The 23,750-nt window shown below is 44.6% G+C and overlaps 2 protein-coding genes across 5 annotated transcripts in view; both read right to left on the bottom strand.

The window, feature by feature from the left end:
• Positions 1-435: 435 nt before the first annotated feature.
• LOC114445540 (large neutral amino acids transporter small subunit 4-like) lies at positions 436-20,062 on the bottom strand. Of its 2 annotated transcripts, none has more exons than XM_028420654.1 (14): positions 19,897-20,062; positions 17,730-17,951; positions 14,736-14,946; positions 14,587-14,642; positions 14,286-14,362; positions 7,992-8,084; positions 7,733-7,866; positions 7,173-7,381; positions 4,758-4,901; positions 4,289-4,415; positions 4,064-4,196; positions 3,614-3,687; positions 2,716-2,839; positions 436-2,631 (listed from the first exon to the last, which is right to left on the bottom strand). In XM_028420654.1, the coding sequence occupies exons 2-14, from the start codon at positions 17,887-17,889 to the stop codon at positions 2,470-2,472; spliced, it is 1,704 nt and encodes a 567-aa protein (XP_028276455.1). In that variant the 5' UTR covers positions 17,890-17,951; positions 19,897-20,062; the 3' UTR covers positions 436-2,469. The 2 variants fall into 2 exon arrangements, with proteins under 2 accessions (XP_028276455.1, XP_028276456.1); XM_028420655.1 differs by lacking the exon at positions 19,897-20,062 and adding an exon at positions 18,093-18,213.
• Positions 20,063-21,855: 1,793 nt separating this feature from the next.
• Positions 21,856-23,750, bottom strand: part of LOC114444352 (unconventional myosin-Ic-like) — a 45,003-nt gene continuing 43,108 nt past the window's right edge. For 2 of the 3 annotated variants that reach the window (XM_028418824.1, XM_028418825.1), the window contains one exon: positions 21,856-23,691. In XM_028418824.1, the coding sequence (XP_028274625.1) occupies positions 23,665-23,691 (27 nt within the window). In that variant the 3' untranslated portion in view covers positions 21,856-23,664. The remainder of the gene's footprint in view (positions 23,692-23,750) is intronic. The other variant, XM_028418826.1, reaches the window with a different exon arrangement.

Raw genomic sequence — 23,750 nt, 5'->3', positions numbered from 1 at the left:
TTCCCATTTTGAGAGAATGAACTCATCATTCAGACCAGCTTAATAATCACATGATGCAACAGCAATCCAAGAGCGACGGCCTGTAAATAAAACCTCCTCAGGATGCTGCTCAGGCTGAGCTCAGGACAGGTTAATGGCCAAAATGATCCATGTCCATCTTCACCTGACATTCACAGCTCTGTACCTGCCTGTTACGTCTGATCTGGACAAACTAGTAGCTACACTGTATTGAAGGACAATTAGCGCCTTTCGCTAATTTCGTTACCAAAACACACAAAAAAAAACGTACATTTGTAAGTTAAGATTTGTGCACAGCAAACAAATCTAAATTTTACATCATATGTTTGTTTTTTGGATGCTAACCTTTAATATATATATGACCAGAAAGTGGCACTTTCAGCAAACAAGGTGCTTTCTTTTGCATATGTTTCTGTCCTCTTCACCACATGTGCAACATTTATCTGCTATGCATAGAAATGCACAAATATTTCTTTACAAATGTACTTTTTTTTTCAACTGTATGCAGCAGCACACATTTTGGCACCAACTGTACTCCATATAATCGTTTTGATAAACGCATTGGTATGTTGTATGACGGTTCCTGAACTGAGAGACAAGCCCCACTGTCCGTGCACATAAGGCGACATATATATATATATATATATATATATATATATATATATATATATATATATATATATATATATACAAACATATGAAGCAATAGTTTTTTCCTAAATATAAAAAATAACTGCATCTTCCTGTTCCCGTGTTCTGAATTCCAAGTCTACATCCAAAGCTACATTCTCTGCATCATGCACCACCAGGAAGCAGCCGTGCACCCTGTGTGTAAAACAGGGCAGGCTGCTGAGATATACATGACTAAGGTCCATTTAAAGAGGTCTAAAGTGCGTCATGTGCCATTCATTTCTCTCTTATGTCTTTCTCTGGGAGCATGTGATGGCTTGTCTCTCAGCTCTGTCACAGTTAACATTTCAAGTCATGTTTTGTGGCAGGATGATTGCGATGGAGGGATGGTTAGATGGAGGGGGAGGGGGGGGAGTGGGTGCCCTGCATCCTGCCTGAATCCACTCCTCCCATCATGCAGAGAGGCACTCTGAGGGGGTCATGGCTGTCTTTGGGGGTGCCTCTGTCAGTTACTGCTAGGCAGGATGAAAAACAAACTGAAGGACTGTTTGGTGTGTGAACACAGCAGACTGAATTATTATCTCCCTGCAACATGCATCTACACACTTGGAGCTTCTGTTCAAAGACTCTTGCGTCTCATCACGCTCAGAAGCTGGAAGTCTTTATCAGCCTGCAACCTTCAAACAAGTCTCCCTTTATGTCTGTAAGAGGTGAATTCAAGTTTCCCAGAAGCTGCGGCTGTGCTCGCACTGTGTGTAGCAGTGCAGAGAAACGGTAATCTGAAATGGTAACGATTGATTCTTTGGAGTTCACCGGTGACCTCAACTATGTCTAAAAAGCGAGACGCACTTTTTCTGTGAATCGACAACATTAGCACCTTTAGCAATTTATAAAATACGGTTCATAAAATGTACACGTCGGTCTGTCTGTGTGCGATTGTGTGTCAGCATGTTGCCCAGCACTTATTGCTACAGCGAATTAAATCCATGTGTGTGGAATAACGCCATTTCAAACGCCATTACAATACACACTCTATCTAAAGTCTCTGTCCCGTCTACCTGCTCTGCACACACTTTCACCTTCACATCGTCAGATCATGCAACACAGGCTAAACATCTGAGATCATATTGCAGGTTAATACAAAACAAAAAACAACGGATACACGTTCCAAATAATGGACACGAGCGTGCCTTCCTGCTCTACCAACACTCTGCATTACACACACATAGATACACTGCAGTGTTTTCTTTGTGTGTGTTTCAATCTGCTACCAATACTGCTGTCTGTGGATTTCCTCAAGCATAAGAGGAAGTAACTGAGGATACTAGTTATGTGTATGTAATCAGGAAAGCAACGGTCACCATGGTAACTGGTGTTACACACTTTTGTCCTCGCTGTTGCTTTTCCATTGGCTGGCATCTTGTTGTGGTTGTAAAGTAGGACCGGCAGATGCTGAAGTGACATCTGTCAGCGGTAGATGAAATGAAAATGGCAAGAGTGAAGAGAAGGAGGGGAGATGTAAACACGTAAATTTTTTTCTCTCCCTTGAGTCAGTTTTCTCTTCAGAGGTGCAGTCAAGGGACTTTGAGCTGTCAGCGTGGTGTAAGTGTATGTGTTTTCACAGCGTATAGTGTCTTTGAGGGAGAAACCGTGTGTCACAGTGGTGTTCAGTCAGTATAGTAGTGTGTATGTGTGTCTGGGGGAGGGGTTGTAAGGAATTTGTGAGACGCTGCAGCCTCACAGTGAATGGATTCATCACACGTCACACAGGCAAGTGACCTCCTCCTCCTCCGCCTTTCTCCCATCTCTGAAGACTCTTCTTTAGACGCAGGCCTCGGGTGTGCTGCCATTGTTCATCTTAACGTAGATCTTGGGATCCTCGTCGCGTTCGTCTCTCAGGCGCTGGAGGTGACGGCTGTGGCACAGCAGGTAGAGGGGCAAGCAGAATCCCAGCATGCTCAGCACCAACAGACCCACGTTCACCTGAGGACGGTATGAGCGTCAGGCAAACGTAGTGGCACGCAGTGATGTTGATACTTTTTAACTGCACTCATTGTGCCATCTTACCCAGAAAGGGTCTCCCTCCAGGGGTCCCACCATGGCCATGAAGAGAGGCTGCTGCAGCAGGGCGAACAGAGCGCTAATCAGGGACTGCATGCCTGTCAGGCTGCCAAACTGGGAGGACGGGTACCTGCAGGGGACAAACAGCATGAGGAATTTAAACAAGTGACAGTGTTAACCCGAGGCTGTGCTTAAGTTCTGAAGATCAGTTTTGATGAGACAGTTCAGTTCAAGATGGATCCAATAAGAATTCAGTCGTAAGCACACATGCGATCCCAAAGTACTGTTATATAACATTGTTTTTTTTGCATGCTTACACAACAATCTAGCAACATATCAATGACTCCAAGGAAAAGATTTCTTTAAATTAAACTAATTTTCAGCAGATTTGGCTGATCATTTATTACTGTACTGTTATTAGCTTGCAGACAGCCTGAGGGCGTCAGGTAGTTCCCTTTCACTTCAGCTCAGATTCTGTGATTGCTTTGAACATGTGGTTGGTGTTTAACAGAGGCTATTTAAATCATAAAACCTCTGGCAATAAAGAAGCCACAGAGTTGAACCGTATGGAGTTTCTTCTATAATTTAACTTTATTATATAATATCATTACAGAAGTAACTGCTTTTCCAGATTGATGTGAAATAACTTGAATAACCCGGACCTCAGTCCCATCCAGCACCTGTGTGATGAGCTGGACTGTGGACTGTAAGCCAGACTTTATCATCCAGTACCTAGACCTCATTAATCTTATGCCTGAGTGGGAGCAGAGTCTTGTGGAAAGTCAGTGAAAGTGCATTTTACTGCCTAGTTTTGAGTATTCATATACTTTAGGTGCATCTGTGGTTTTACATTGTATCATTTGCTTGGTTATACGTTGTATTGTCGTCTTTTGAGCACACTTACACAGCAGCATACAGGCCTCCGACTGCCGAGTGGATGAAGCCTCTGACAATGGTGTGCAGGATGAAGGACAGAATCTGAAGAGGAGCAGAAAAGACAAAAAAAGATGTTCCATTAGGCATCAGGTCAGGTCACAGCAGGCCTGTCTTCACTGAAAAATGACTCTTATCTTTGATTAATGGCATGAAAAGAGTGAAAATAACATGCAACGATACTTCTGCCCAGTAGGTGGCAGTAAAGCACTGAGACAAATCAGGAGCTGCATTGCCATGTGAATGTGTTTGTACATCATGTACACCTCAGTCTCTCTGCAGTGTTAACCCCCATCAAGAAAGAGACTCAGCACATGCTGGGGAATGTGATTCCCCCCCACAAAAATAAACCTCCAGTGATTTTATATTAGTGGGGAAAAAACACAAACACAATTCTCTCAACCAAGATGTTGTTTTGTACCTGAAGTGGCAGGTTGCGGATGATGCAGGTAAGACCAAAGCCAACCAGGAGTAGGTTGGTGAAGATGAAGGCTCTGGTGGCGTTGACGATCTTCTGGATCTGTTTATCAGGGCGACGTGGCTGACCCGGCTCTCTGTTAGGACAACACCAGGTAAATTAAAATCAGCGCCTTTAGCTGTTTTTGTTCTTCTCTTCCTCTTCCTGTGATGCGTATAAAAGCCTCACCTCTTGGCGGCCTTGTCATTCTCATCCTCACAGTCTTTGAGCTTCCAGTCCATGACGTAGCCGATCACAGGTGAGGTGACCAGACACAGAAGCTGAAGCACGCCAAAGATGGAGCTGTACACGCCCACTACAGGACCGAAGAGAGATCACAGTTATTGTCATGTCTTTATGCTCCATTTTGACAATAAAATGGACAAGTTGATGTTGTAGGTGAGGGTTGTGGCTGAATATATTTGACTCTCATGCTCTCACAACACAGCTAAAATGGACAGACTGGAAAAAGTGGAGGGGTGAAGAGTGTAAGTGGATTTATTAATCTGGCCTTTGGTCTCTTACCCACTTCCATCCTCTCCACTGCAAGAGCCAGCATGACAGGGATGTTATAAAGAGGTATTAAAGATAGGAAAAAAAAGCAACCATTCACAGAATCTGTGTATGAACGTCCACCTCCCAGCAACAACATACACACCTGTGCTCAGGTCTCCTTCTGTCAGGGGCTCGAGGATGCTGTTCATGGCTCCCATGTAGAAGATGAGGCGCAGCTGAGTCACACACATGGTGATGAGGCTCAACATGAAGATGGGACTGAAGACACTCTTCATGAAAGACGGGGCTGCAGAGGAAATGAAGAGAGGGCTTGTTTACAGATGAAATCAGCGTCTCTTATATGTATCAGAGAGATATCAAATATCAGACATATTGGAAAGGGAGATTTTTCCTGCACACAGCAATATTAAAGAAAAATCAAGGGGATACCTCACCCATTATGTAACTTCAGCACTCAATACATTATTCAGTGATTAAGTTACAGCGCAGACCTTAGAGGGAAGATCCAAATGCTATTTTTGTGGTATCTAGTCCCATGATCGGGCATACAGATAGCTGCTGTCTGCCTCAAAAGATAAATCAACCATGGACTGTTCAGAAATTAGGAACACTGTGTAACAATAGTGGCTATTTATGAGGACCAAGGCTAGTGTTATCTTCCCTAATCAGTTTCAGTATGTTGTTCGGCAGCTCATTTCAAACAGATCTGATCCCTTAATGTGTAACAAGACAACATGTTTTGAGCCAAGGACCTTGCTTTGAACATTGCAGTGCAATGAGCTAACAGCTAAAATCACTCAAACTTTGGATTGTCTGTTGTAAGCAGGTTATGCAAAATATATGGGAGTCATTACTTTGTCTGGGTTTGGAGAAATGTCAGAATTGAACAGAACTGTATAGTTTATTTGAACCAAAGAACCAACATATCTTTTCTGTTATTCTCTATCAACACACTCCCTACATGTTGATCTCCCTGAACCCTCAGCAGCAAAACTTCGTGTACAGTACAAAAGGCCACACAAGTCCGAACATGTCTCTGCACCTACAGGTCTCTTTTCACTTTCGAAGCTCTTTTCATATGTTGGATATCCACCCCTGCATGCCTTCCCCATCTCTCTACGGTGGAGGGGAAAGATTGTCATCTAAATATTCCCACTGTCCCCTGGCTGCCACGGTAACACTCCTCAACCACAACGAGAAGCGCAGAGGCCCGAGGACTGACAGAGGAGGGGGTTCTGGGAAAAGTTGATCATTAATCGAAGTTGTGAATATAAATGGAAACTGTCCATATGGTGGAGCACCGGACAGACCAATTAATGGGTGGTTGCACAGATGGAAGCGATGGGCTTTATTGCCCTGAACAACAGGTATCCACTGCAGGCTTGATTACAGGATACTGTTTGGTCATGCTCATAAGGCGAGGTAATGTTTTATTAGAACTCATGCTTTTTGCTGAAAAAGCTAAAAATCATTATTTTCGAAATCAAAGTAGAAATGTGAAGAAAGATAACGTCTCTATCTCATTCCACTGCTGGTGTGGGTTACATACTGAACGAGTACACTGTGATCATGTCGAGTGTGCCAGCACAGCCACATCATTTATGTGTGTTACTAACAACAAAGCCAGACAAACAGAACATAACCAGCTTTTATAAAACCAACATCAGTCATTCTGAATGCACTCAGAGCACACACAGAAAGACACACACACACAAACTGGCCAACACTTCAATGCACTACACTGCTTCACTAGAAGCACCCTGCCAGCGTGCCACACACCTGCTGAGCGGCTTTTCTAAGAACGGGGTCCGAACCGATTCCACGGTCCGTTTGGTACCAAAGAGGCCGAGAGGGGAGCAACCAGACCCGCCTGCTGGGAGTCCCTGACCCTTGTACAAAAGCCAGAAGGTTCTTGAGGAGGCCTCAAGGTGTAGGGGTAACAAGAGGGTAGCTCAGCGTGGATGTAGGGCAGAGGTTCTGGGGCAATTAGGGCTACCATTGAGATGTAAGGGGTGACTGGCTAATTGTTCTGTACAGATGTAGGTCAGGCCATACAGTATATTTGATCCCCCACCCGGGCTGACTGCCGATGTGTCCCTGGGCAAGACACTTAACCCTAAGATGCTCACAAGCGCTTGGAGCAGCTTTGAGTAAGTTATATAAATATGCAACTAAGACACAAGAAATGCATTTAACACAGACTGCTCAGAGCTCTCTAACAAACCCCGCTCACAGACAACCTCTCCATTCACACACACACTGGCTTTTGAGACATGCCAATGAATATGCATAAGTTGGCAGAAAGGACACGACAGATAGTGGGACTGCCAACAGACTGAATCATCGGAAGGAGCAGTCATGTTGATGTTTTTGGATTTTGTCTCTATCACAGACAGCAGAGCCACATGTTGGGGATCCCAGATCAGATGGTTAAAAAAAAAGCCACTTAAACTGTGAATGGCCGTGTGCACTCACAGTTTTTCAGCTGTGATTCCGCCTTACTACAGAGTCCTAACATTGCAAAGTGTCTGAGTCAGACCTTCTGCTCCACACTTACTTTCCTCCTGGGCCTTGCACTTCACTTCCAGGTCGACGGTGGACAAGCACAGCTTGTTGGCCTCCTGTGTGGCCAGGTCTTTGGGCAGCTGCTGCTGTTTCATTGAGTTGCCTACGCTGAGACGGCGCCCCACGGTGGTCACCTGTCGGTAAAATTGCTTCCCAGTGATCTTGTGGTCAAAGCCCAGCCAGCTGAACTTGATCTTCACCCTGGAGAAAATGGAAGAGAGAGAACGCACTTTATACGGAGCAAACCGAAAACCTGCCTGACCGACAGGAAGAAGGAGAAGCCTAAAAGAAAACACAAAAGGTCCAGGTGAATGAGAGCAAAGCCGGACAATCATCTGGCTTTAGGGTCTTTCCTCTTTCGGGATCACTTGGTCTCTGCTGTATTACAATAGGATTTCTGTGCATGAGTGTGTGTGAGCGTGCTTTTAGTAATGCGGTGATCTCTGTGGAGAATTACTCAGCACATATAACCTAATGTTAGATAATTACATGCGGAAGATTTATAGCTGGGAGCTACACATATCTTTATATGCCTATGTGTGTGTGTCTTACGTGAAGTCCATGTCTTCTGGGCCGGGGAAGGGCTCCAGGGGCCAGTTTATGAAGCAGTTGAGGAAGACAAGGAGAGCACAGCCAGCCCAAACGAGCAGGATGGAGATGAAGGTGGCACCCAGATCGTAGATCACCTAGACACAGACAGACAGAAAAAATCATAATGGAGAATCAATAACACCTTCTCTGGCTGTAGAGCTAATGTTGCCTTGTGACAGATCAGGACGCATTTTGGGGGTGAATAAGGATCAGATGTTACCTTGATGCCGGGGAAAGTGACAGCAGAGGAGGCATAGGACCCAATCATCAGGGCAATGAAGGTCGACCTCAGGTCTCCGAACATGCTGGGAAGCTGTGGACAGACACAAAAGATTCACTTAAACAGAGATCACAACAAATGAATTTCATGTCCACAGATTTAGAAAGAAAGACCCCTGTATAACATCTGAAAGGGACGTTACAGTCCTGTGAAACACTATTAGCACGAGGCTTAAAGAAAGAAAAATGACATTATCCACACACTTAGACTTGCTCTACTGGAATTTCACTGTGGCTCTCACTTCAGTTCTTCAGTTCTGTTTTTGGGACTGTGTAACTTCTATATTTATGCTGCTGCTGTTGTTTTTTGTTTACAGTATTCTTTATGCCACCAGGGGAAACACACATCTTTCACAAAAGCCCACTGTCGCATGCTGACAACCTTACTCTGCAGGTGAGCGCCTGTTAACCAAAGCCATATCTATAATCAGACCACAGAAGATGAATTACTTCAGTTCTGTCCTGTGAGCGGCATGTCAGGTTGCATATTAATCTCTCTTGTCATATTTCATTTTTAATACAATCCACTGAAACCTATAAAAAGCCACCCACTGTGAAATAATGCAGCAAACAGCACACGCACAGGGAGGTAATTCACCCTGCATTACTGACCACAGATGAGCTTGTCACCACTGAGTACGGTACACTCTCTGCTGCTTGCTTTTGGTGTTTCTGGTGCTATCTTTGTTCCAGCATTCAAAGCAGAGGGAGAGAAAAAAAAACTGTCTTGCATAATGATGCTCAACCCTCAAGAAAAAGGGCACACGCTGTTCTTAAGTATGCAACTTCAAACCAAAAACAGGAAGTCAACAACAGAGCAAGAAACAAGAGCGAAGAGCAAGAGGAGGCTGTAACGTCTCTGTGATGTATGTTAGCATGATTTGTGCCATATGGAACAAATGAATGTGATTTAAAGTGGGGGCAGGGAGTTGAAAACTCAACAGGAACTTCTCACTGAAAGTATTATTATGGGGTCTTAAATAGCAAAAAAAAAAGTGCTCTGAGAATTCCCTCTCTGCCCATCCAGCCATCCATCCAGACGCTGTGCTCACCACAGGGGTGAAGCTTGTTAACCAGCTGCTTGAACCTCCTTACCCCACTCTGACGTTACTACCCACACTAATTGGAGCAGAGGTGAGCTAAAAAAAAAACCATTGCTAAACTTGTGCTATGACATCCAAAATAACAAGACCCCCAAAACTTCACCACAGCTGACCATCAAACCACAAGAATCCAGCTTTGACACATTACTCGAGGCGACTGTGTTACTGACGAGGCAAAGTCAGGGAGGGAGGGAGAGAGGGGTGGTTGGTGGCTGACCTTCGGCCCAGTTGGTGGAGATGAGGAGAAAGGAGACGTAAATCACCACCTCAGCAGATTTGCTGTGAGATGACAAATGAAGGCCAACTCTATGTGAGAGTCTTCCCCAGCGATGCTCCGTCCCGCCTCATCCCCTGACCTGTGACAATGTGTCTTTTTTATCTCCACTATTTTTCTCTAAACTATTTCTTCTAGTCTGTGCAGACAGAGGCTACAGCAGTGTGAACAGCAGCAATGTTGCCTAACTGGCTATATGTTTGTGCGAGCACATGAGTGAGTGGTGAAAAAAAAAAACCCTCATCACGTGAGCGGAAACCTCGAACCACATGTATGTGAGGAACATGTCCTGACCAGACTACCGCTTCTCTGAGCCAGTGCCAGCTGCTGATAAGACCGTTCTCCTAAACAAACTGTCACAAACCGGTTTGGCCAGCTAATCATGAAAGAAGAAACCGGGATCAATGGGTTCAGCGGTGTGAGGATGAAGCAGGAGAGAGTGTGAGGATGGGAGGGGCAGCTGTCAGGCTTGACAAGGAGGAGATAACAGTGTTTTTGTGTCTATAGAGTCAATAAACATCAGTCAGGCAGAGAGGTGAGTCTGTGACTGTTTAACACAACACAAGAACAAAGAATCAGCTGTGGACACGGGAACTGTACACAGACAGATGATTAATGATCCACGTCTCATAGCCATCTATTACATGTATCTAACATGGCAATGTAGCCAAACATGTGCTTGTTTTGGTGATTTTATAATCATCAAATGAATGTTTCTCGGCCTTCAAGATAATTTGAGTACTTCTTGATGACTCAGTGTCCCCTGTGTTTGTTCTTAAAAGCTTATAAGTGCTTTTCTATTTCCGCCAAACCTCCACTGCATCAGTCTGCTGCACGGGGAATGGTGAAGGAACAGACTGAGAGCAGCAGAACCGTTAGATGCGTCTTTAAAATAATGAAGGTCTTTTGTTAGCTCTGTGGTCACAGGTCTGTTTTCTGCTTCGGAGCAGTCACCTGGAGATAAGACATCAGGGAGCGGTGGCGGCGCTCGGTTAGTAGCAGGTGCAGGGAGCAGAAGCTTTTACTAAATGCAGGTGTTTGTGTCTAGAAAAACCTGAAACACGAAGACACGTGACTGTACGTTCTGTTCGTAGAGTATGTGGGTGACTGTATTTAACAGGCAGCAGTAATTGCACTAAAACATCTTAAGGATTTGGATCTGTTATGAGTGAAAGTCTAAATCCCCTGACCTTTAAAAACAGCCCAACAGCTCGGGGCCCACGCCCAAACTCTGCTCCAGCAATGATGTGTTTTTAAAAGGTCACTGGATTTGACACTAAGAGGCCATCTTTTGGTACAGAGACCCTAAATGGAGTGTAGGAGGGTAAATCAACTTCAACTCACGTTAACTATACTATACCAACAATAACTGACATGACATGTTTAATGCTGAACTTAGCATTTAGCTGTGTACAACCAATCACAGATAAACGGTCTTTTTTTTTTTTTACCTTTTCTACGTTCTAAGGTACTCAAAGCACTTTACACTACTTCACTTTTATTTTACATTTTTCACACCCACACACAAGCACGTGTGTGTGTGTAGGGTTTGTATTTGTTCAAGGCCCTGGCCTGCAGCACGGGCGGGGGATCAAACCACCGACCTTACGGTTAGAGCCACAGCCAGACCTGCTAGCACGGCTGTTTACTTCCATTATCTCGTGATTCTGTGGAAACCTGTGATTCAGTCTTACTTGAGTAAGAGTGCTGAATGTTATCAGTGATGGTAGAGGAGAAGAACAAGCAGAGTAAACTGTAAAACCACGTGACCCACTTTAATATAAGGACCACATTTGTTTGTTGGTAATGTGGCAGGACTGGCTTTTTATCTCTGCGCTGTGTTCAGAATGACTGCATGTAAATCCATCCAACACGGTGTCAGATAAATCTACAATCACATGGACAAAAGTTTCCCCTGTGACTGCAACTTTTTTTTAGCCATCCTGCACTCATTTTGTCAGTCGCTCTGGATGACAGCACGTCTGCTGAGTGCTGAGAATGGAAAAGGAAAAGGCAGACCAAGAGGTGACAAAAGAGACCTGGGGTGTGAGAAAACACGCTGAGTCCTTCAAGCTGGGTGGAGGCAAAAAAAAAAAAAAAAAAGAGGAAGCTGGACTCTACCGTCCGAGAGGAAAGAACAGAGAAACGAAAGGAGGAAGAGGGTTTTGATGCAGCAAGTGGAAACTTCAGCTGCCTGCTGCTGGATGGCTGAGAACCAGCTCTGACCGGTCCTGTCCTGACGCACAGGATAGGACTCCATCCATCATAAAGAGCAGCCAAGTGGGCTGTAAGATTAGCAAACACCAGCTGACGAACAGCAGACAGCATTCCTCTATTGACCTGACGTCATCTCATGCACAACTCTAATCCTTGTTTTCAGCTTCATGTAGGCTTCACGTTTGATGGAAATAAGTGTGTTTGCAGGGCGGAGATGGGTCTGGAAGGAATTTACAGTCATACCGGCTCTGCAGAAAACCTTAAAAACTAGATCCGGCCACCACCTGGATCGGACTACAGCCAGTTCCACACAGCTACACAAAAGGCACAACCACACAAGCACATCGTCAGCGGCTGTCGTCCCGCCTCGGCAGCTCCCGTCTCAAATTACTGTCTTGACCTTTGGCATTCATTCATCGCCCCACCGCCCCCCAAGTCTTCATGTGGTCACATGCAATAAACAGAGCATTTACTGTACCCCCCGCCCCCCATCCCTCCCTGCCATCTCCATCATGGCACAAATAGCCTGATCTCACCAGTTTTGTTTTTATTTCTCAGCCCTACACCTGGTGGAAAGAAGTGCTATGTGTGCAAGTTAAACATTTTCCAGTGGTTGCTCTGTGTTTCTCCGTCAGCCCCAGAGTTCATTAAGGAGAAAACAGTCAGACTGCTCAACTAAAAGCCACATCAGAGAGCAGATGATCACATACGATGCAGATCTGGCAACCTTAAGGACATTTCATGAGTCCTACCTACACGTGCCTCCAAAGAGGCAGAGAACAAGAGGAGGAGCTTCACATCAGCCTGTGGGTGTGGACATGTCAGACCATGTATACATTGTATGTTTATGTTTAAAGAAGAGGAGAGGTTTCTCTGTCACACTAAGCTATTTGTAAGTACTGAAAGAAGAGAGAATGAAGTGTAAAGAAAACACCATCCCTCCTCAGACTCACACCCTGTTTTCCATGACGGGACCGGGACACTGAGTGCTGAGTGTGCATCCACAGGAGAGAATCAGGAAGTAAAGATAAAGGAGCAGAGACAAAAGAATAACAGCTTGGTGGAGGTGGGGGGAAGAGATGAATGACATATCTGCTTCTAGAACCAAACTAATTATCACATCCCCACTGCACTTGGAGAGCAGGACGGGTCAGTCTGACCTGAGGAGATTCAATCAAATGCAGCCTCAGAGCTGTTTCCCCTCCTGAAGAATAACTAATAGTGGCTTCTTAAAATAGTTGTTTTCCTCCGTAACAACCTCTGACCCAGAGATTCAGGAAGAGCAACACATCCAGGCAACAGCACTTATCTCTCATACACAGTGTCTTCCTGTTTATATATATATATATATTGGAAATATATTTAGACTTTCGAAGGATTTCTTTTGAGGAAACACGAGAGCATTAGAAGTGAAATATCTGCAGGGAGCTGTGACTCCACTTACTGCAGGTTAGAGGCCCTCCACAGCTAAAATAACTCACACAGACACACACACACTGCTGACATGCAGCAACATATACAGGAACGGTGTGTGCAGGCTGGCCTTGCAAGAGAACGGGAGAGAGCAGCTGAAACTGGAGAAGAAGAAAACAACTACACTAAAGACCGGGAGGCTAGAGGGAGGAGTGTGTCAGTCAGTCAGGGTCCCAGTAGGCAGAATAGGAAACAGCAAAGCATGGGTGGACACACACACACACACACATTCTGTTCTCCTGTCGCTGTTTCCTGTTTGTGACATGCCTCTGTGCATCTTAGATGACACAGTGAGAGTGTTCAGGCTGCAAGTGGAACAAAAAAAGCTGACGCGCAGCAACAAAGTAACACGTCCTGTGTGCTGAGAGTCCCCATGCTTCATCTCCATTTGCCTTTAACCTACTGTATTTTGCTTGTATTCTGCTGCAACAATCACTCATCTGCAGATTTGTAATGTCAACAACGCACACACACACAGTGGCGGGCCGGCCATGTGTCCTGGTGTGGATGGAATAGTAATGAGGAGAGGTCTTTTTTCGGCTCCCAGCCAAAGCAGCATAGGAGTGAATAATAGATCTCTGATGCACACTGGCTTCCCCTCTGTGTGTCTCGCTCACATGTTCTCTCCTGTGATGCAGCACTTTCTCTGTCTGATGAGATCATCCTGACCACTGACTCCATCCTTCGCCGTCTACACACTTCCTCCCCGTAGCCTCTTGTCAGCTGCTCAGCCCTCTCTCTCTCTCTCTCTTTGTCTTCCTCTTCATCCATCTCTTCAAATGTCTCATACATCTGTCTTTCTGCCCGTCACGTTCTCTTTCATCTGTCCCTCCTTCTCTCCACCGTCCTGTGATGCTGTCATGTAATCCTCTGTGCAGTGCAGCCTCTTCCTTCATCTTCCTGCTCACCACAATCCTCCTTTGAAATCTTTTCATCTCTTCATCTATCGTTCTCATTTACCTTCTCCTCAAATCAAACCAAGCTACTGTTACACTTTGGTTTATGTATGTAAGTCTTTTCATTTATTATAGTCTATCTTCCAGCCATGTTGTCATGCTGTCATAAACAGCCATAGTGTCTCTTCAAAGATCTCCATCATGTTGAAAAAAAAATCAACCGAAACAACTCTTGCTATTGCACAACAGGTTTTTTAGTACAGCTCTCTTACCGTCAGAGAGGTGAAGGTCATGCACATGCCTCCAAATCCGTTTAATGCCAATGCAAAGAAGATCAGGATGGACAGACCTGCAGGAGAAAGCACAGATTAGTCATACACTGCTGAAGCAAAATAACTCCCGCACATCACATCTGATTGACTTAAGTGTCACAGCCCTGTCGATGTGGGTCACTGTGCCGCCTGTAATTGTTCCCCTACAAAAGCAGCATGATTGAGGATGGTGTGTGTGAGGCAGCACAGCCCTGTGTCATTAAACTGATGTATGTGAGATGTCATGAGCGAGGATACGTACTGTTGGGATCACTGGCACCGTAGGCCATGAGGAGGCAGGAGAAGGCAAAGCAGGCACTGGGAACACAGAGCCATGGTTATGAGTAAGAGCAGTACAATTAAAATTAAAAAACTGTCTGACACGAGTCCGGTGACTGATCTGTGCCTCACCTGCCCAGAAGACGCAGCTTTCGTGGCCCATATTTGTCCATGACGATGCCCAGGGGCAGAGTTATGGCTGACAGCAGGAAGGAGCCCACGGTGAAGGCCAGGTTCAGCATTTCATCCTGGTCCTTGCAGATGGGCCAGTTTTTCATCATCAGGAACTCTTCCGCTGCATCGTCGGTTTCAGAGGTGGACGCATTGAGGCTGGAAGTGTTGTCTACATGGAAGAAAACAAGTTTTTGTACTTAAACATATTGCAGTGAGATCATCATTCTCTTATCCAAGGGTCCTGTTGACAGTCTCTCTGTCAGTTTTCCGTGTGATCTAAAATATCTTCTTGGTATTACAGCACAGCTCATTTCTAGTACTCTTTGCACCCCCCCCCCCCTCCTTCTGTGAGAACTGAGCCGCTGATCGGAACACCAGGCGACTCATTTTAAGGTCAGGTAAACGATCCAGAGGGAAAACAACACAATTCAGGGTAAACAGGCTCCAGAAATAGTCACAACTGAACCCCCCGCGTGGTGGAGGGGAACTCTCTGCCTGTGTCCTTACTGAATCACTGGTAAACAGAGTCCACCGAGTTCATGTGGAGTCTATTTTTACTGTCGCCTCTGGTTAAACTAGAATAGGAGGACAAAGAGGAGAGCTGATGAAGGAAAACAACTCGTTCTTCACCTTGACTTGTTTCTGGCAAAAACATAAGGAAAAAAAAAGAGAGACTCAGCTGTTGTCACATACTTCATGTGTGGAGGAGGGAGGTGGGAGCTTTAAAGTACTTAGTCATGAGTGTTTTCTTCATCTCAGGCCTGGAGGCAAGTTGTCAACAGCACCTACGGTCTGTGCTCAGTCTAATAAACAACACAGCTGAAAGGCTGCGGTCCCTCTGCTGCTATAACTGGGTGTGTGATGTTGATTTCTGCCACACTAAAGCGGAGCCAGGAAGCTACTATGTCATATTAAATGCATCCTTATATGGATGTATACATACTTTCCAGTTCAGCCTGTTGTCTGAGGTCGTGCTGGAGCATTAAGTGCTGACTGTCAGACTACAAACAGAAGGCACCAACCTCTGTCCCCCAGCGGCTCGGACTGCTGACTAATCACATGGCTGCAGCAAACCTGAGTCAATAAGGGAAGAGCCCTTGTGCTGATACTCAAACTCACACACTCAGAGAATAAAGGCTGACTTTATATTTTCAGAAACACTCACATTGAGTTTGCTGCACACCTGCTGTGTACAGAGGAGATGTCACATCCTTTGTTGAACAAGACGAACCTATTTAAAGACGTGCTCATTAACTTGACCCGATGATGTTTGCCTCGGGAGAAGAGGCAAACAAGAAACAAACAAGTGGATACACACTGGAGGGGATAAGGGACAATAAAAGCTACTTAAAGAATTCCAACACTTCACCGTTTATGTTCAGAGAAACACGTTTTTCTAGTGACTGAGCAAACTGAGCAAAAACACAGCGAGAAAGAACCACGATGAGACCAACAGCCTGATAAAAAAAGGAAGGTGGTGAGTTAGACCAAAGAATGTGTTCCTCTCTGCAGTGTGGCACACACATCAGCAACACAACCACAATCAAAGTGTGGGAAAGGTGATGAACAGCAGCGGGTTTGCACAAAAAGGCTGCAAGGTAGCAAACCGTGTTTTTTTCTACAGGAGGTTTGCCTGCTGAAGGAGACGCACACCACTCGGTACAATTTCTCAACACATTGTTGAGCTGTGACATATTTCCTCTGGCCAAAAGCAGGACAGGATGCTACTATGTGCACTGTAGTCTGGCAAGCTCAGCCACTGATTGTCCTTTTATTGATATGTGACATGAGTGTAGACTGAGCGCCACCAAATCATTTCCCCAATATTTTAGGTCAATGTAGAATGATCAATTATCAACTATCTAGAGGTAAGTTAAATTCAAAGACTATATATGCACAATTTAACCCTGCAGGCTTTCATCACTGCTCCTGTGTATGATACAATGAGGGAAATACAAGGAGACACAATCAGAGGATCAAAGCCAGCCTGTGTGGAGGATGAAAGGATGGATGGTCTCACGAATAGATCTGCTCCTGACGGTAAAAGACGAGCTGGCCTTTGATAGTATGTTTTATCAAGCTTACATTGCACCGATTATTGCAGGAATAACCAGAGTCCTCATAATGTTACATACTCCGAGCCAAAGCAATTTTCCAGATGCCTAATGCCCCGCTGAGTGCAGCCGCTCTCTGCATCACCTTTGATCATAGAGAGCTGAGGACGGAATAAAAACAATAATGCAATAACCTAATCTGACCCATCTGTTGCTTTGTAGTGCAGGAGCACTGCAGAACTGCTTTTGAAGCTTGTTCAGAGTCGGCCTCCTGCCTGCTGCTGCTGCTGTATAATGGCTTGTTTTTCCACTAGGAAATCCCAACTGGCGGATCAATAAGACCCCTCTGTGTTTGCCAATATGCAGCTTTTCTCAAAGGTTGTTGTCCTCACTGTGTGCACTGTGCTGAGACTCAGGTGACAGACTTAAGTGAAACCAGAAAACATGTTTGTTTGTCCCTAAATATACATAAATCCACCACACCCACGCAAAATAAAGGTGCCCATAAGTGTTGCAATCAGGCTGTTGAAAGGGTTTGGTTTCTCAGCAGTTCAGAAGCACTCAGGGCGTCGCCATGCAAGGCTCCACATGCTATACAAACACCCATTCAATCCAAAACGAGGCTGTTTGCAAGATACCAGATGCAAAAAAAGGGGGAATTTAGCTCTTAGGATGAGCTGTATGAGGCTCATTTACATGAGAACTGTGTTCAAGGTAGCAGCAGTAATGCTGACTGAGGGTGAAATTAGTCTGTAATGTCATCAAGCAGAGTACGTGTCATTTATCTCAATTATAGGCAGCTTAGCCTGAAGACTACAAAAGGAAACATCTGGGAAAAGTAGATGACACATGTGAATGTCAGCCTTGTTGCATTGTGGGTAATGGAAAGTAGCCTCACCTGGCCTTTTGCACAGGTAGGAGTAGAAGCCTTCTGACTTGAGCATGATGAGCAGGGACGACCAGCCAAGTAGCACTGCAGAAAACAGCAGGTTCTCGATGACCGCCGTCACCGCCATCCACCAGCGGCGGGAGAAGGCCGTGGCCAGGGTGGGAGCCATTTTGGCTGGGTCAGAGGTAGCCGTGCGCTGACCTGACTGGATCTGAGGGAAGCTGCTGGAGCCTGGAAGACAAAAAGGACAGATGAGAAATGACCTCAGTGAGGATGATTCCAGATGTGTATGCTTATGGAGACAGCAGCTTCCAATAATGATGAATACAATTATTATAAGTGTTGGCTCTTTATGCATCTCTTTGTTCTAACCTAATGATGATGATGATGGTGGTGGTGGCCTGGAGGAAGACTAATACACAGAAAACAGCTGAGACCTTGGAGGCACTAACCCCTCCTATAAATACTAAACAAGCCCGCCCATTGACAAATCTGATTGGCTTAAAGGTTTAGCAGGTCTCCTCTTATTGGCTGCTGGTGATATAGCTCTGGTAGGAGCTACACGTGAGTTTGGTGTTGCGTTCCCTGCCAGTGGGAGAAGATAAAAAAGCAGGATCTTTGAGGGCAGGCAGTGTTGTTTTATCTACCTTTTACATTTAAAATATTACTTGTAGTTCCGTTCACAAACAAATTAACTCCAGCTTTCCAAATGTCGACGTGAAATGGTCAAGTGTTAGCTTAAATTTAGCTTGAAATTATATTTAAAACAAATACCTAATCGCTTTTCTACTCTGACTTTTTTAACAACATGAACATGAGCATGTAACTGTGTCAGAGTGTGTTTGTGGGTCGTGACAATTTCGCAGAGCGCCTGTTCTCAGAAATTCCTACTGCACGTGAAGGCAGCGAGCCGGTTCGAACCAGTACGGCGCGAGATGCCCGTTTTGTTGTGAGCGCGAGCATCGCTCAGGAGCACCTTGGCTCAAACCGACGGAGGGAATAAGACTGCTGAGGCGGCATATACAAATCATAAAACCTATATTTAATCATATTTAATCCAAGTGTGTGTAACGATATCAAAATAAGATACAAATAGTGTCAAATAGGAACACACATTTTGAAGAATTCCTAAAAGGAAACAAACAAACAACAATCCAGCAGCTAACAGGCTAATGGTAACACAGTAAACACGCATGTTTAAGTGAGCAGCGCTCCGCACGGAGAACAATAAGACAAACTAGCAGTGGATGAGGAGCAGCCGTGGAACTGGTCTGAACTGGACTGGAATCATCCGCACAACACCCCCCCCCCTCCCTGATCTGCATCTCTAACACCCCCTCCTCGTCAAGTTAGCCGAGAGGAAGCATCCCGCTTCCGTTTGGTAGTTTCAAAATAAAAGGCGAGAGAATTTCCTCGCTGTCTACGATAACAATAGTGGTAATGCAGGTACTGAACAAACACTGACTATGATTAGTTCAACTTTAAATTAAACAGCGGTGTCAAAAAATCTAGAAAGAACACACGATATTATTTTATGATATTCTGGATGCATTTTATTTTGTCGACTACGCGTTACTTTACCGGATATGTACGCAGTGCGGCTCCGCATCTTTACGCACATCTAACGCAAGGAGCGCTCAGCTGTTCAGTGTCAACAACAGTATACAGGAGAACTGCCACCACGCAGAGATAACAAAGACAGTTAACTAGGAGCCAGCTGGTGACACACAAACACACAAACACACAGGGACATGAACGTCTGCTCCTACTCTGCTCCGCGGGTTTTCTCATATATCTAAAAAAAAAAAAAAGTCGACTGCATTCATGAAAGAGGCGCAGAAGAAGTGATCGATCATAACAATGAAAGAAAGCTGTGTGAAAATGGCCCGATCCCTGCAGTCATATGTTCAAATACAGCACATGTGTTCATTAAGGCGCAGCGGCGCACACTGAAGTTGATAACAGGCTGTTGCAGCTTCCTGTCTGCAGCCATTAAACAAAGACACACACAGCAAAGAGGCTCAAAGTGAGGAAGGACACAGCCGCCTCTGAGAGTGTCACTGTCAGATTCCTGTGACGAGGCTGTGATATAATAATAATACTATGAGTCAGCCGCTCTCCTCCTCGGAGCGCCGCCGTGTCTGTGGAGCATCCTTTGGACGCGGGACACACTCACCTGAGCGCGCCGATCAGCCGCAGGAGGAGCAGAGCAGCTCCGTCCTCGAGTCAGCTCAGTGTCTGCAGGTCCAGGTGTCCCTCGGAGACAAAGACACACAGCAGCGGTGTGAGATCACACGCAGGGTGCTTCTTTTCTTTGCTTTATATCACTGTCCTCATCTCTTCATCGCTGCCGCTTTATAGCAGCGCAGCGGCGTTGCACAAACAACGGCGTCTCCCCATTGGACCGTGGGTGAGCTAGAGACCAGCCGCAGCCAATCAGAGAGCTGCGAGGTTACATGTGTTTTGTTTCTTAACACCAAAATAAATGTTGGGGTGAAAAGAGTTTGTGAGATATGTTTGGACACAGACTCGAACAGCTGATGATCTGGGAGCCAGATATGCATGTTCTAAAAAGCAGTTACATTTGGGCAAAGGGAAACTTGAAGTTATGATGTTTACTACATTGATCAGTGTAATAATTGTGAATGCACAATATCAGATGGCTGTTTGTGGTGCAACATCCCATGATGCTTTGGGACAACTTTAGGACAAAAGGTGTCTGTGAACTTTTAGTGAACTCTTTGTTCTGACTGAGCTGTAAAGAAGCTGCTGCTTTTCCTGTATTTAGCCTCATTAATCTCATCATTAATCATTAATCCAGCCTATAGCATTATTACTGATAATCCGGCGTATGAGGGACACTCTGTGTACCGTCATGCCAAAGGTGCAGTTCTTCGAAACACAGGAGAGGAGGGTTCACATGGTTCCGAGGAAAATCCAGCTCAAAACAACAAACACTGTCAGCATGTCCGCAGAACGGGCGACACCTAGTGGCTGCAGCATGTCCTGTCTGTCAGACACATGAATTATCAGTAAAGTGATTTTTAGTATTGTGGGTCTGAAAAACAATTGTTAGTGTAAGGGTCTCGAGGCGACCACACCGTGAGCTGTCGTTACCTTGTACTTAAAGTGCGCACGTCCTCCTGTGTCTCTATGTGTTCTGTGCATTTATGTGTAAGATGTTAATCTGCTGTACTACAAAGTGAGGCTGATTGCATTCCTACCACAGAGGGACCCCCCTAAGCCAGAGCCTCTGTGTGAAGTGACCAGACTTCAAAAGTCACAGTGGGCTCAGTCCAAAGTAAGGATCATGAAGCATGCTTTTTAAAGGAAAACAAGAGCACAGCCTTTCACTCTGATCATTCTGCTTTTCTTCGGCTTGTTTAAAAGAAGACTAGGAAGTAATTTCAATATCTGAAAGATGCACTATATGGACAAAACTTCTTCCAAACTCTGGTTTCTAACTTGCAGTTGACCTAAAATTTCACAAACCATCCCAGTAGACTGTTGTTTCAGCAAAGCTGCAGTGACCACAAATAATTCATTCTCAGTATGTTTTTTTAAATAAGGAAATGTGTATAAAAAAACTGAAAAACTGCTCCTTCAGGCAAAAGTGGCAAGTACTCAGTGACCCCAACCTACCTATAAACAACAGCATAGACCTTAAAATCCTGATCGCTCCATCTCATTAGGAAATCAAACCAGCTGGGTTCTCATGATGTGACGTTCAAGCTGTTTCAAGGAAATCCAGAAAACATTCACAAACCGATGAGAGTTTCTTCTTTGAGACACCAGCTCAGTATCTGGCAGCTTCATCAGGATGTCAAGTTGACCCTTCTGCAGTCCTAAAAAAAGCTTCATCAGGAAGGGTCTTTGTGATAGTGTGGCAGCCAAAAACATATATTTTTCTTTTTTTGTATAGAGAGTAGCAGTAGAAGAGTGTGTAAAGGCTGAGATGTGCAAAAGGTCATGAAGATTGTAGTGAAGATGATGAAGAAGAGACTGACCCCGGAAGAGTCCAGACCTGAATATTAGAGAGGCAATGTAGACATCATGTGGACAGAAAGACACAAATAGATGAAGTCTGTAGAATATAAATGACACTGAAAATCAATAAACGCGTAGCAGCCTCTTGTCACTTTCTACTTACTTTCCAAATTTATTTTTTTTGAAATTATAAGTATCTCATTTTTTTTAGTGTGTTGGCATAATTATACATTGGTTTGGTGCATACGGTAAGTCAGGACAGGAGTGCATGTAAATCCACAAACTTGGTTTGAACAAAGCTTATACACAGAGGCTGGGGAAACCTTAGGAAACATCAGGCAGCACAGCCTGTGCTGCTATCCATCAAAGGCACATGAACAAGTCTGTGTTACACACAAAAAGCTTCATCTCCCCAAACATGTTTCACACCATCAAACCTCGCTTGGCTTGAATCTCTCACTTATAACACAAACTGTAAATATACATCTCCCTCCTACAACATAAACAACATTCAGACATGATGATGTCATATTAATCACACAGAATCACTAGGAATCAACAGGGTCTTTGGCTAATCAGCGCATCAGCAGCACGGTCCGGCCTCGGCGTATTGCACCCGCGTCGTCACCCAGGGCCACACACACACACACACACACACACACACAGAGAGTTTTAGTGTTGACAATGATTTACATGCTGCCTCAGATCAGGGTTTTCCACCCTGAACGTCCTACTCAAGCACTTATTGAGTTAAATAAGAAGATCTGTGAATGTTTTTATGAGGTCATAGCCAGCACAGAGTTAGCTTAGCTTAGCATAAAGGGAAATAGCTAGAAAAAAAGCTAGCAGGCTCTGCTGGAATGTTACAAAAAGCCTGTAAGCGATCAACATTAAAACACCTTTGGACAAAGCTAAGCTAGCCACATCGGGGCTGTAGCTTCATATATGAGCGATATCAACCCTCTCATCTGATTCTTGGCAAAAAAAAAAGCAATGAGTAGCTTCACTAGCTTCAATCCAGAAATTGAACTCAATCTTTAACAAATATGGTGACTTTTAGTCTAACATTAATGTAAGTGGGAGATATTTATTTAGCTTTTGGCTAGTCAGATGTAGCCGGGTCAGTCCTACACAGAGAGGCTACTGATAAGGGATGTGGTAGATGATTATGAAGAGAGAGTCTAGGGATCTATGCTGTATGTAGAGCTGATTCTAGCTTTAAGTGTCATTAGTCAAGGAGGGAAGGCACAAGCGCTGCGTTCTCCTGTCTTTCTGTTCACCTGTCTCTTGCCTTTACCTCAGCCGGCTCTCACATGCTTTGTTCATTTTACAGAGCACAGATTTCTGAAACATTTTCAGTAGCACATCCTATTTATTCAGATATCTGACATCACTCTTTCACCGCATGGTTGGAAAGTTGTTCTTCCTCATCCCTTACACTCAACAGCTGTCCTACATACCTTTATCTTGACACTTTGAAAACAATCGTCAGTTAGAAAGCAAGCAGTGTGAGGCAGACGGTCAAGCCTAAGAGTCAAGCAGACCAAAAAAATTAAAAAACAAAAGAAAAAAAAAACAGGAAAAAAGAGTCCACTTCCTCTCTTCCCCCTTATTGTTTGCTTGGTCATGTTCCCAGATAAAGCACAATAAACACGCATGGTGCCAGAAAAATGCACCAAAATATTTGTTATTCCTTGGCCTCATATATAAAATCAGAATATTTAAACAGCAACAGTATTATTCCCAAAAATATTATATATAAACATAAATATATCAATTAGTTTTGCTGGATTTTTTCATTTTTTTGTCCGTTTTTTTTTTTTTTTCTTTAATTGGAAGCACATGCCACTCTTGTAGTGACAGCTGGCGTCTGATTGGCTAAGGCAGAGTGGAGTCTGCAGTCGTGTGATTGGAGGGTGGGAGAGGTCCTGGAGGAGTGTGTGGGGCAGACTGGCCATCATCTGGAGTTCAGTCTGGGAGCAGTCTGGAAGAAAAAAGAGGTCAGAGGTCAGAAAGGAAATATAGTGCAGTTTCTCAAATGGC

The sequence above is a fragment of the Parambassis ranga genome, chromosome 13 (genome assembly GCF_900634625.1).
Source record: "Parambassis ranga chromosome 13, fParRan2.1, whole genome shotgun sequence".
NCBI classification, from domain to species: domain Eukaryota; kingdom Metazoa; phylum Chordata; class Actinopteri; family Ambassidae; genus Parambassis; species Parambassis ranga.
Note: the sequence above shows the minus strand (reverse complement) of the source record. Positions and strands in the feature narration are given on the sequence as shown.